We start from the raw sequence: 13,806 nt of genomic DNA, 5'->3' as shown, positions 1-13,806 counted from the left end.
CGATTCGGAAATAATTTCTGAATAGCCTAAAGTGTGTCGTCTCCACAGCAAGTATGTGTCCTAATAATTTCTATCTTAGTGAAATGATAGAATAGTGAAATGATTTCACTAGCTATGCATTTATTATTTTTGCAAAACTGTAAAACACAGTTTCTTTCAGCTTATCCATGTTTTTTTTGAACGTGTAAATCGCATAGAATATGTAGGCCTATATCAACCGTAGGTCTACACACTTGATCGCTATCACATAGATGAAACCACGCTACGGTTCTTACAGTAGCCTAACTGACTCACGTTCACGTTGATCTCTATAACTGTTCATTTTTAGTAGCCTATATTCAAACCTATCCATAACCCTTTTTTGCTATTTGACTCATCATTTCACATACAAAAATATAAATAATGTCAGACAAGCGAATTAGTAATAATTTAAAAACAAATATAATATTTTTTATATAATATTTTTTAAAAATCCATCTCCTGCCAGCAGGGGGTGCTGCAGCACTCTCAGCACCCCCCTTTCCGCGCCCTTGCAGAGCACGTTCATTAAAACTAATAGCATCAATACATTTAGTGATTTGTTTAACTAGTAGATTATTTCACAGAATGTTTTGTGTAATTTCAGATCTATTTCTGTATCTAATCAAACATAGTTAAGGTTACATCTTACCTATGACACACACACACACACACAAAATGACCACATCCCGCAAACGGTCATCACTTTGACCCTGTCCCTCTGTGAGGTCCCGGAGACTGTGCTCACCTTCTCGGAGACCTTGCGGGCGCTGTCAATGAGCTCCTTCTTGGTGAAGCTGTCGTTGGGGCTGCACTGGAGCGCTCCGGCCTTAGTGACCAGCCCTGTGCAGCTGTAGCCCAGCTCCCCAACCTGCTTCTTAATGTGGGAGCCAATCTGCAGAGGGCCATGGGAACAAAACATCAGCACTCACTGACCCATCCTCAACATCATACTCATATGCAACATGCAATATACACAGAGGGCGTTTTTGATTTCAGTCAAGGCTATTTTTTAAATGGTGTGTCTGTAGACAAGCTTCCTGATAGCGCATGTTTTTGGTGGCAAGCTATTTTACTTTTTCACCTTCAGTCTTGTTTTGGTTTTAGACAGAGGGTACCTGTTGGAGTACGTCATATGCACCCAAGTCACAAAATAATCTCATCTTCAGATTTAAAATAGCACTGTTGTGCCTTGCTGCTTTTGACCTCAAGAGTGTAGCTGCTGAGAATGCCTGTTAACTACATACAGAGGTTATTTACCAGTGTGTAGGCTTAAGGTTAACTAAGTCAATCTGAGCAAGGCTAAATCTATGTGCTGACAGAAAGATGGGTACCATAAAATGGAGCAAGAATATATTACATTAGATTTAGCAGACACTTCTAACCTAATTTAAATATTGTGTTGATGGTAAGGAAATTATTTGTATGTCATTTTACCTCATCATTCTCTGCAGTGACGGCGGCACCCTTGGCTTCAGAGGCCAGCTGTCCAAACTCAGTGGTCAGCTGATTGGCCAGGCCACCAAGCTCATCAGGGTTGGTGTTTGATTTGGTGACCTGAAATAAAAGAGAGAGGTGTTACATTAGTCATTAGGGAGAAGTCATACATATTTCATCAAAGTATCATTCATTTATATACATGGTTGCCTGTGTAGATTTCAAAGGAGAAGAGGTGGCATGGAGTTTTTTTTATTCCTTTTGATGTGCTGCTGATTTTATCTTCTGATGTACTGTGAATTTATTTCAAGCTGTTTTTAGCAGTTATACCGTCTTCCCTTTCCCAGTAGAGGCTCTCATGTGTAGTAGCACAATATCACTTGAATTGAAATCGGTCTTTGACTAGTTGGTACTCCCTTACCATCTCCTGCACAGTGACCGCGATGGCCTTGGCCGTCTTGACCATGGTGGTCTGGTAGTCCACGAAGGTGCCCTCGGGCTCCACACTCCGGCCGTCCTCCATGGTGTTGATGGCCCCGGTGATGGAGTCCACCATGCCTCCCACGGCTCCGGCGGCGCTGGCGGCCTCGTTCAGGGTAGCGGCCAGGTCGTCCACGGCCTCCTTCATCATCTGCACGGACTCCTCCAGGGCCTCCTGAGTGTGAGCCGCCTGGGAGAGCGAAGAAATAGTGTAAACAGTTAAGTATAGACAGGAAAACACAAACATGTAAACATAAACAAAACTACACTAACACTGATATATGAATGTAGACATACAGTATGTGGGCACACATAGACACACAAACAGTCCTACATGGTGTGAAATAAATAATGATGCAAAACCGCAACATTTTCCAAAGTACATTGCAATAACTATATCTGTTAGTATATAAATGACAATTTCACTGCGTCAAACCCATTTCTTTGTATGCAAATCACATTTAAAAGTGCTCGTTATAATCTCAGTTACGAATTGCTTGATTTTTGTTTGTTTGTTTTTCAGGTGCGGTCACCTTGGGGTTGCCTCCGGCCTCTTTGGCCGTGTAGAGCATCTGGAGGGCTGACTCAGTCAGGGTCTTGGTCTGGTCCAGCACGTTCATCTGCTGCTGGCTGTTGAGGATCTTGGAGGCGGTGCCAATGGAAGCCATGATGAGAGGCTCAAAGTAGCTGACCATCTGAGACACCTGAGGACAGGACACAAACAAGACAAAACGAGTCAGAGAGGAAGGTCTCACCGGTAAACAAACACAAAACGACTCCAACCAACCCAAAATAACAGTTTCATTAGACTAACTGCACGTCTTAAAAGCACTGAGCTTGCTTCATTGCATTAAACTGTAAGAAGACAAAGAAGTATAAAAGTAAACTGGGCATACTGCCATGACCCAGAAAATTACAGGAGGTCAACATACAGTAAGTAGTAAATGAATGAAGACTTGAAAACTAGAGCATAAAAGAAGAAAAGGAGAGAGTGATGGACTGAAGGCAGTCACAGTAAGCATAGCCCAGATTATGTAGATGACTGGGGCCAATAGAGAAGGAGCTGGAGGAGAGGGAGGAGCGTCTCACCTTGTGTCCGAGCTGAGAGGCGTCCGAGCGGGCGGCGATGGCCACTGGCTCGATCAGGTTGCTGATCTCCTGCACCGAGGCGGCCATCTGCCCATGAAGAGCCTAGAGCCGGACACACACACACACACAGTCACAGACACACACACACACACACACACAGAGTGACCAACTTGGTAATGACTACCTAAATTGGCCTACATGTAATATGTGAGTCTGTATGCAAACACTTGTTTATACGGGTCGCAGAGGTTAATTGTGAGTCTATGAATCTAGGATGAATTGAGTTTATAATTTTAAATGGGTTTCTGTGCATGTGTCCACATGTCTTTAGAGGACATCTGTGAGTGAGACCAATGTCCAGCCGTACCTCATGGGAGATGCCCTCCCGTGGGGTGAGCTGCTGGCTGATAGCAGCCAGAGAGGCCTGGTCCACGTCACGGATGCAGTTGTTGAGCACCTCGATGGCCTCGTCACACTCTCTCTGGCCAGGAGCCTTATCTCTGCACGCACACACACACACACACACAGAGAAAAATGTTATAACAACCACCAGGCCAAAAGCCTACAGTGTAAGAATCTATCACTGCTACATGTTTAATTACAGTAGTTAAGGTTAAGCAGCTGCAGTAGTGTGTAACCCTAAATAGTGATATTGTTAGAGTACTGGTCTAGTCCAGAGGTTAGTAGTGTTATAGTGATGTTTTAGGCATTGCTATATACCGGTAATTGGTAATTCTGCCCTGTTTTAAAGAACTAACTGTTCTGCACAGATCTGCACTCACTGTACCTCATGTTGGTGATGAGCTTCTTGATGGAGTCGGAGACAGTTCTAGAGTGGCCTGCAAGCACTGACCACTTGGGTGGGTCCTTGGGGTTGACGGCCAGGGAGCGGGCCGTCTGGATCAGGCCAGTAGAACTCTCAAGCATGGCCTTTGCCGCGGCAACAATGGGCTCCATGGCAGCCATCCCCTAAACAGAAACACCCACAGGCAGATAAGGCACAAGCACAGAGCATGACTGCTGTTTCAATTAAACAGAATGCATCTAATGCGCCATGTTGTTGTCTATAAAAGTAGAGCCAATAATTATAAGATAATGAACTATTATAAACAACTATAAACAGTATAAAGCATTTGTTTATTATGTTTTTTATTTTGCTAACATTAAGGCAAAATGGGAACTTACTCAAACACTCAAATGGGTGTTTTATTCCAGTAACATAACGACTTTATCTAATACACTCACCCCAGGAGTCTAGAACTGATCAAGATGAGCTGGGTGGTTTTAAGAGCTGCGCTGTGTTTTGCACAGACAGATGGCCACGCTGCTGTAAACGTTACCTCTGGGCTGATCTGGGCAGGCATGCTGGCAAACTCCGGGTTGGAGGCGAAGGCAGTCAGGTTGTCCACGGCCTCAATCAGCGGGACAGTGGCGTCTTTGCACTTTGCACGGTTCTCCTCATTAAAGGCTCCGTCCAGGGCCTGGTGAGGGGGTTATCAGAGTCAGTGTTCGCCCACACACAAAGCTCTCTCTGAATGCAATTTCTTTAAATTTCTGCCATTTCTGTAGTGTGTGGTCATTACAGTGCAGAGCCTGCACCCTTTGAAACACTACCAGAGCTACAGAAGATGGTTTTGAGCTGTACACTGTTCATCTAGAACCTAGAACCACACAGTACTTCATCAGACTGTTCTAATAAGTGTTATCAACTGCACATTTGTTTCACAATTTCAAGTATTCTTAAAATGTGCTAACTGAACCTTTTAGCTCACCAGGATTACTTTGTATTTCCATCTGTGTACTGACTTTTCCAAGATGACCTTCAGACTTTTATGTTACATAATGTTCCCATCCACACACCCAATCTCACTTGACTCACACATTCCAGCTCAACTTGTTCAACTCACCAACATACACCCACACACACATACAAAACACACTCCTCCTTGAATCACGCTCCAGCAAATACATGCCCACGATATATTCACATACATTCGCTCATGGACAATAAACACACCCACACAAAACTGTTTACATGTTATCTTACGGCCACACAAACAAACATAAGTGCACTCTCCTAATCAAATGAAGCACATACTGTACATACTGTACATTCCCATAAGAACCAGTGTATAAACATCTACAGACAAACTGTACAGTATATACAGATCTATTTATGGTGTTTACTCTCTCTCTTTCATATGACCCCCCCCCCCCCGCCACACACACACACTCTCCCTGTGAAATGTCCCGTTTTGTTTTGTCATTCTAACCCCTCAATATCAGATCAACAAGAGCATCTCATTATCATTATCAGTCTCTTTGCAAGTTCTCTCTCGACTTGCGTTCACATCCCACCACAGGCCTGACAATAATGACACCAGCCCCCCTGCCCAACCCTCCCCCGCTCTCCACTCACTTTGATGGACTTGACGAGGTTGGCGGTGCTGTTCGCAACCTCCTTGGCTGACTGGACGAACTGTCGCTTAGCAACAGGGTTGGATGTTTTGGAGGAGGCGAGGCGGCAGGCGTTGCAGAGCGCAGACGTGTGTTTGGCAACAATGGTGGCGGCGGAGAGGACCTTGGGATTCCAGAGAACAACGAACACTTAAACACAACAGAAATGACCATAGACATTATGGCAATAGAGGACAAGCCCTAGTTTTGGGACAATGACACTCCATCAACATGCCACCTTGTGAACCACTGATGTTGAACACTTAAATCAGCTGTGGAGTCTAACAATCACTATCTCTCCCCCAACCAGGCAGGTAACTAAGCCAAAAACCTAAGAAGGGTTGATGCACAGGAAGTGTAGCAAAGTAAGACCGTATCTAGTTGAGTATGCTTTAATTACAGTCCTCTAATAAGTATACTGTATTTTCTACACTGTACACTGTATTGTGAGTCACTTCAGATGACTCACTTTAGGCATCTGCTAAATAAATGTAAATAGAAAATCTCCAGAGCAACTTGCAGAATAAATGAATCCACCTCAAATACTTTTAAATACAGAGTTTAAAGGCGTGGGAGAAAGTGCTTTGAGCCCTAACAGAGTTTCGGTTCAGTTGCCCCTACCTGGGACTGCGTGCAGGCGGGGTCCACCAGGTTCTGGCAGGCCATCTGGATAGACTGCCTGGCCCGGGCAAACTGGGCTGGGTCCACCAGGCCCTTCTGTCCAGCGTGGCTGTTGGGGTCAGAGACGCCCACCAGGTAGGCGCCCTGAAGCACAAACAAACACAAACAAACACAAACAAACACAGCCATCGGTTAGTCCAGTCGGGTAGGGCACAAAGAAGCAAACAGTTCACCGAGTCGGCACAAACACACAGTCAGTCACTCACTCAACACAAACAACCGTCAGCGGTTACGCAGACAGAGCAGTGAAAGCCAGAGGGCTCAAGGAGGTCAGGGGAGGAAGAGGAAGATGAGGAAGGTGACGAGAGGAAAATTAGTATGGTTGAAGACCTGTTGCAGGGAGAAGACTATACATAGGAACTATACACTAGAAAGCCTGGTGATTAGAAATAGAAGTGGTGTGGTGTGTGGTAAAATAATAGCCATGTGATGGTGATGGCAGGTTTCAGAGCTGCAAATTAGTGTTTGTTAGGTTTCAAACGTTGTAAAGCATTCCAGGCTGCAAGAGACATAAGGACGTTGTTCTTTTTGCTTTTCCACATCCTCCAACTTCTTATCAGAGTCGCTCACCCACCAAGTTTTTTCTGGCTATCTGCCATGGCAACACCAACTGGACTTCACAATCACTAATAAGCACCCCCACCACTCCTAGCCCCACAGACACGAAGACACGAACACACACACACACACACACACACACACACACGCCTGCATGTGCATGTGAACAAACACTGCTGACTGAGACTTCTGAATCATAACGGTGTGTTGCTGTATAATGAGACGTTCTAAATGCTGTAAAAGTGGGGAGCACACAAAAAGATCGGCGCGAAAGCTTTTAGAGAAGCCAGAACGCGGAGCATTTAAAGATGACTCATTCCTCACTCGTGACGGGCAAGTTGGAAAACAGTGAGGGGACGAGAGCGAGAGAACAGCAGAGGTGAGGAGAGGAGGCAGAGCGGACAGCTTGAGAGACAGAAGGAGGATGGAGGGAGCGAAGGAGAGACCGCAGTCAGTAGAGGATGAGTGAACTAATGAATGATGGGTAAATAATAGGCATAGAGGAAAAGAGAAAGACACACTGAGAGAAGCTTGAGAGAAATAATAAAAAGAGAATGAAACTGGGTGAGTGAGTGAGTGAAACGGTGAGTGAGTGAAACAGTGAACGAGTGAAACAGTGAGTGAGTGGGTGGGTGAGTGAATGAGTGAATGCGTGAGTGAGTGAAACAGTGAGTGAGGCAGCAAGAGAGCATGTGTGTGTGTGTGTGAGTGAATGTATGTATGTAACAAGCCCCATCAGACAAATCCCATTTGTGTTCATTTGTGATGCACTAGTAAGTCCAGATGTTGTTTTCAGTAGTGTGTCCAGAGCATGCATGGTTAGAGAAGCAGGCTAATTATGTAGCACAAGTGGAGTGGAAATCACGCCGAATGCTGTCTGCTCGTCATGAACTGAATGTTTTCCCACACATATCCCATTACACGTAACGAAAACACTCTAGTGATGCATGCTGGGGTTCTCCACAGTGTGGGAACACCAGCTGACAAAACACTTGTGATCTTCTGTCCCCGTTAGCTTCGCACCTCAAAACAGGATGACCGTTACCGGTTGCGATACTAAGGTGCTGTCTGATTCTTTACACAGTGACAAGAGATTGCGTAACGCAGAGAGAAGCACAGAGGATGGAGGAGGCAGATGGACAGTAAACATGATAACATGTAAACATGAGGATGGAGGAGGCAGATGGACAGTGCGGCGCAGTGCAGTGCAGTGTGGTTTGTGGAGAGGAAGGGGAAGCTCGGTGGGGCGTACCTGGGCGGCAGCCTCGGTCAGTCCACACAGGGCCTTAGAGCCCGAGCTGACGGAGTCTCCAAACTCGGGCAGGTTGCTGTTCTTGGCGTTGTGGGAGATTCCAGCCATGGCTTCACCCAGAACCTATAATGGAACAGTCAAGAAAACACTATAAATGTAAGTCATCTAACAGTGTTGTATTAGTAATAATGCCCATTTTTAATTAACTGAAATTAATTAATGCAGTCTGTGTCTTTAGGAAAATGCTATATTTTTTACTGTAGAAAGTCAACGTAAATAGGCTGTTCATTCCAATACTCGCACATATTATGACAATTATGAAGAAAACATTACATTAAGTCTGCTACATCACATATGCTGAAGGCACTGAAATGGCGTAATCCACATAATACAGCATTAGCATAGTAAGCATAACACAGCATTACACATCCCCATTATATGTAATAGGCCTAGCATCTTGCTATATAAGTAGTTTTCATAGAAGGGGGGGAAGATGAGACTCTTACCTTGGAGTTCTCCATGACACTATCAATGCAGTCAAAGTAGCCCATGTCGTTAACAGCTTCAGTTGGGTTCTCCAACATACCCCTCACCGTCTGAGATGGGGCAACACACACACGCGCGCGCACACACACACACACACACACACAGTTAGAGAGCGAGAGCGAAAGAGCGAAAGAGAGAGAGAGAGAGAGAGAGAGAGAGAGAGAGAGAGAGAGAGAGAGAGAGAGAGAGAGAGAGAGAGAGAGAGAGATGGCAGTATGTAAGGGAGAAATTACTCAAACATGCATATGTATATTGTAATTAAATCAATGACTAAACAATTTGACTACAAAGAAAATATGCATAAAATATCATACTGCTTTTCCAAACATCAACTCATATTTTGGATGCAATATGCCAACAAGACAATGACAACATCAGGGCATATGTTTTGTAGACTTTGCTTTAGCTTCCAGCCTTCTGTCCCCTTCTGCTACCCATCACTCAGCATGTGCCATACAAAGTAAAATATAATCTACTTAGAAAACAGAAAGAGTGCATAAACAACATTTGCTTTCCATATAAATACTGAAGACTCTGGGAAACAGACTATGCCACATGCAGGATACTTCTGCACTTCTGAAGTAAAAAATAATAACAATAAAAAAAAAAAATCTGACTCATTCACACGCAAACTGTTCGTGGAAAAAAGATTAAGGGACGGAGGGGTGGGGGGTGTTGGGGAGGGAAAAGAAAAAAAGAAAAACCCAAAGAAGAAGAGAAAGAGAGAGAGAGATGAGCGGTACCTCGAGTTCCCTCAGCGCGTTGTCACACTCCTTCTGGCCCGGGGCCTGCTGGGTGCACATGGTGATGAGCTGGTTGATGCTGTCTGTGACGGCTCTGTGTGTGTGTGAACAGAGTCAGAGAGGAAGAGAAGAGAAGGAGGGAGGGAGAGAGAGAGAGAGATAGAGGGGAACGGGTGTTAGTCATAGAGAGCGGAGTTGATAATACAGAGGGAACGAGGGCGAAAGAAAATGAGAGGGAGAGCAGGAGGCAGGGGGATGGAGAGAACAGAGAGAGAGAAAGAGAACGAGACAGCTAGATAGAGATGGTGTTCATCGTGGGCGGGCTCGCCCCCACACGAGAGCCTGCTCATCTCCCATGCTGGTCTCTCTCTCTCTTTCTCTTTCCCCCCTCGCTCTCTCTCTCACTCTCTTCTCTGCCTGCAGGAATCATAAATGCCATAAGCAGGAATCATTGCCTCTCTCTTTCCCTCTCTGCCAGTTTCTATCGGTCCTCCTGACTCTCTTGAGCTACTCCAAAGCCCCAGCTGCTTTGTTTGTGGTGGCCAGACTTTGAGAGAGAGAGAGAGAGAGAGAGAGAGAGAGAGAGAGAGAGAGAGAGAGAGAGAGAGAGAGAGAGAGAGAGAGAGAGAGAGAGAGAGAGAGAGAGAGAGAGAGAGAGAGAAGGTCCCATCAGTTGTCATAGTGTTCCGTCAGCTGTAGTGAAGTGGGATACAGCGAGATCCCCGGCACGAACACACCAACACCGGTGCTTCCTCCCACGGCTGCCAGAACGGCCATCGGAGACGCTGGCAAATAAAAAAAAAAAGCCCCCTTCTCCACCACCCAATCAGGTCGTCATTATGCAACCCTACCCAATCCCATACCAATGTGTGAAGAAGAAAGACAAATAGACTTACATAATCTATGATCATAAAGGCTGGAATAATATGGGCCAGTGTGTGTGTGTGTGTGTGTGTGTGTGTGTGTGTATGTGTGTGTGTGGGGGGGGGTGATGGGGTGGGATCTGTAAACACATTAGATCAGAAACACCCCCTCACTGTTGCTTTGCAACTTTGTCTTGACCATGTATGTGTGAAGAGCGAGTGTGTGGGTAGGTCTGCACGCTTAGGGTGTGGGTGTGTTTTGAAAACTGGAAACTGCTGTTTATCTTCACAGTGTTGCTTGTGTAACACCTCCCTCTCTCTCTCACACTCTCTCTCTCTCCAATAGGCGCATCAAGACAATTCAAGAAGACTACAAGATGAAAAAGCACTACACATATTCACAGTCTCAATGAGAAGACTGCAAAGTCACCGTGTCTTAAAACATCATGTCATTATTATACGCTACCTTAGTGAAAGATATCAAATTGTTTTCGTTTTCTGTGGTCTGCTTACAACAGACAGCTATGGATAAAACAGATGGAAATTCCCACTTCCTTGCCCAGTTTTTCAAACAGCAACCTGTTTGCAGATTGCACACATCTTTTGAACCAGAGGATTAAACTACCGAGTACATCCGCTTGTTCAGTACATTAGTAAAAAAATTTAGTAAAAATGTAGTGGTTTTCCTATGCCACTAATTAGCAGACTAGTCCTGGTCTGGACCCCCGATGCCATCCCATTCGGACTCCAAACCCAACCTAAAAGTAACCTAAATTACCAAGATTCATTTTCATTCAATTTTTGTGATGATAAAAACAGAAATGTTCCGAATAACTTCAGTAGCTTCAAGAACCATCATCTCACTTGCTGCTACTCAGCCAATCAAATCTGTGCAAGTCGAGTCAGTGAGTGGAGTTGCTATGGTGATGAGACTCACTGACAGCCTGACAGGAGAAATGAAAGACAAGAGGAGAGAAGAGGAGACGAGAGACAGTCAGAGGAATCTCTGGCCTGATTGAAGAGGGGGGTCTTTACCGAGCGGCAGCGGCCAGCTGGTTCTTAAGGTTGGGGGAGTTGGGGTCAGTGGCGAGCGCTTTGGCGGACAACAGCAGCTTGCTGGAGGACATGGAGATGGTCTTCAGGTTGGTGACCACCTGTGTCTGATCCTCCTTAGACTGCAGAAGAAGAGCAGAGGTGACCTTTAGCTCAAATAATTCAACAAGATGACTCATTCAATGACTAATTCAAGAACTGACAAAATTCTGCAGTTTCGTCATTAATTCAAAGCAGAGGCCTATGTGCAGCACTAATTGACTTTTACATTTTAACATTTGAACTAAACTTTGAACTTAATTTAAAGACAGTCAAATATACAATCAAATGTAATATGTGATCATTCAAACCAAGTTTCTCAGTAGGTCTAAAGCCAATGAGGGTTCAGTAAGAAGTGGGTCCACATTGCAGCAGTACCTGGGACTGTCCAGCCATGTCCACTCCGGCCTCCAGGAAATCGTTGAAGTTATTGCCGAACTTGCCCGAGGCCTTGGCCAGGTCCTGGGTGGTGCCGCGCGAGGCCTGCACCAGCTCGTTGGCCGACTGGTTGAGCCCAGCGGCAGCCTGGTTCAGGTTGGACTGCGCCTCCTGGAAGCTCTTGTTGCTCGGTGGGAACTGTGGGAAGGTGGAGGAGAGAGGGGGGGAGTGAGTGAGTGAGTGAGGGGAAGAGGAGGAGGAGAGAGGGGGGGAGTGAGTGAGTGAGTGAGTGAGTGAGGGGAAGAGGAGGAGGAGGAGAGAGAGGGGGAGTGAGTGAGTGAGTGAGTGAGGGGAAGAGGAGGAGGAGGAGGAGGAGAGGCAAAGTGTGAGAATAAAGGAGCATTACTCAGCTTGGACATGTAGCATCATGTTTTAGGGCATGTTTTTTCTTGAACAATGAAACTGTGAGAGTGGGACAAGAGGCTGAATGCTCTGTTTACATACAAGTCTGTTATTGTCACTCAAAGTTAATAACTTTGAAAAAGCTGTGAAGCTTATAACTCTCTTAACAGTCTGTTAGCAGCCGTTGCCTACTGCGCTTCGGACTTGTAATCGGAGGGTTGCCGGTTCGAACCCCGACCAGTAGGCATGGCTGAAGTGCCCTTGAGCAAGGCACCTAACCACTCACTGCTCCCCGAGCACCGCTGTTGTTGCAGGCAGCTCACTGCGCCGGGATTAGTGTGTGCTTCACCTCACTGTGTGTTCACTGTGTACTGAGTGTGTTTCACTAATTCACGGATTGGGATAAATGCAGAGACCAAATTTCCCTCACGGGATTAAAGAGTATATATATACTTATACTATATAACAGTAGTAAAAAATGAAATGTTCTGTTCTGTTTAAATAATATAGTTAAATAGAGTGTAAATAGAGTTAAATAGAAAAATTAAAAAACTGTGCAGAGTCACTGCAGGTCAGGGGAGGACTTCCTACATCACCAGTGCACTCACTGAATCAGCCAGGAGTTTCTTGCTGGCCTCTCCGACAGTCCTGATGGCGTTGTCCACATCTCTCTGTCCAGGCAGGCAGTTCACGCTCCTGTTGAGTGCCTGGGACACGGCCTTCGCCACCTGACACACACACAAAAAAATTAAGCTCAGACAGTATTCCACATGCAAGCACACGCACTAAAGTGACACATAAAAATGCACCGTGCAAGTTCCTCCTTTTCTCACTGCATTAAATGACCCATCATGGATTATCTCAGCTTCTTGCAACCTTCTCAAGTATTTCACCAAACTAACATCTCCTCTCTAATGCCAATTTACCCATAACACTGTGCATTCATCACTCCAACTCAGTCAAGGCCAGTATAGTGTACCATAGAAAACATTACTGCAGACCCAGCTGTGCCTTGACATCTTTCCTATGTCTGGTTCTGTGCTGTATTTCTGAGTGGATGAACAGTAGTAACAAACAGAATGAAAAATGACTCACTTTCCAGGGTCAGTGTGTGCTAGAGTAAGGCACTACCCAAGGACCAATCTCTTGCTACAGTTTGCAGTACTGTATTTCACCTGCCTGCTTTAAGCAATGAGAGTCTATGATTTTTATAGGCTAACTTACCATTCTGGGTTAGCATATGAAGCAGTAACTCACTAAGCAGGAATACTGCTGAACAACAACCATCATTAAATGCTTAAAAGTGAGTGCTCAAAATGATAGCCTAAGCGGTCACAGTGGTCACTCAAGGATACTTTCAGGAATTGGCGGCCAGTAGAGTTGATATTAGTTAACAACCAACCTGGGCCAGTCTCTGCTGGCTGTCCGGGTCTCCAGGTTTGGCGATGGCTCTCTTGGTCTCCTCGATGAGGTTGGCAGACTTGTCCATGGTGTCGCTGGCACAGTCCAGCATGGCGTTGCGGGCCTGTGGGTCATCCGTGTTGGCTGCCACACCACGAGCGGCTGAAGCCAGGGCGCGTAGAGCCTGGGCAACATCTCTGGCAGCTTGGCCTGTGTATGAGAGAAAGAAAGAAAGAGATGGAGCATTAGAAAGAAAGACAGACACAATGATTATATATACACATATGTGTATGTGTTTGTATATATATGTATGTGTGTGTGTGTGTGTGTGTGTGTGTGTGTGAATGAGTGAGAGAGAGAGAGGTAGAGAGAGAGAGAGAGAGAGAGAGAGGAGAGAGAGATAGAAAGA

At 45.5% G+C, this 13,806-nt stretch overlaps 1 protein-coding gene across 8 annotated transcripts in view; it reads right to left on the bottom strand.

Moving 5' to 3' along the window:
• The window catches only part of tln1 (talin 1), an 86,484-nt gene that overhangs the window by 18,019 nt on the left and 54,659 nt on the right, over positions 1-13,806 (bottom strand). For all 8 annotated transcript variants that reach the window (XM_042058644.1, XM_042058646.1, XM_042058647.1 and 5 more), the window contains 17 exons: positions 13,399-13,607; positions 12,605-12,724; positions 11,595-11,792; positions 11,160-11,299; positions 9,262-9,355; positions 8,479-8,568; positions 7,973-8,095; positions 6,103-6,246; positions 5,444-5,605; positions 4,365-4,505; positions 3,812-3,993; positions 3,392-3,524; positions 3,025-3,126; positions 2,469-2,639; positions 1,877-2,125; positions 1,456-1,575; positions 767-913 (listed from right to left, as the gene is read on the bottom strand). In XM_042058644.1, the coding sequence (XP_041914578.1) occupies positions 767-913; positions 1,456-1,575; positions 1,877-2,125; positions 2,469-2,639; positions 3,025-3,126; positions 3,392-3,524; positions 3,812-3,993; positions 4,365-4,505; positions 5,444-5,605; positions 6,103-6,246; positions 7,973-8,095; positions 8,479-8,568; positions 9,262-9,355; positions 11,160-11,299; positions 11,595-11,792; positions 12,605-12,724; positions 13,399-13,607 (2,525 nt within the window). The remainder of the gene's footprint in view (positions 1-766; positions 914-1,455; positions 1,576-1,876; positions 2,126-2,468; positions 2,640-3,024; positions 3,127-3,391; positions 3,525-3,811; positions 3,994-4,364; positions 4,506-5,443; positions 5,606-6,102; positions 6,247-7,972; positions 8,096-8,478; positions 8,569-9,261; positions 9,356-11,159; positions 11,300-11,594; positions 11,793-12,604; positions 12,725-13,398; positions 13,608-13,806) is intronic.

This window comes from Alosa sapidissima, chromosome 13, assembly GCF_018492685.1.
Source record: "Alosa sapidissima isolate fAloSap1 chromosome 13, fAloSap1.pri, whole genome shotgun sequence".
Taxonomy (NCBI): domain Eukaryota; kingdom Metazoa; phylum Chordata; class Actinopteri; order Clupeiformes; family Clupeidae; genus Alosa; species Alosa sapidissima.
The sequence above is the reverse complement of the archived record's forward strand: the minus strand, read 5'-3'. Positions and strand labels throughout refer to the sequence as shown.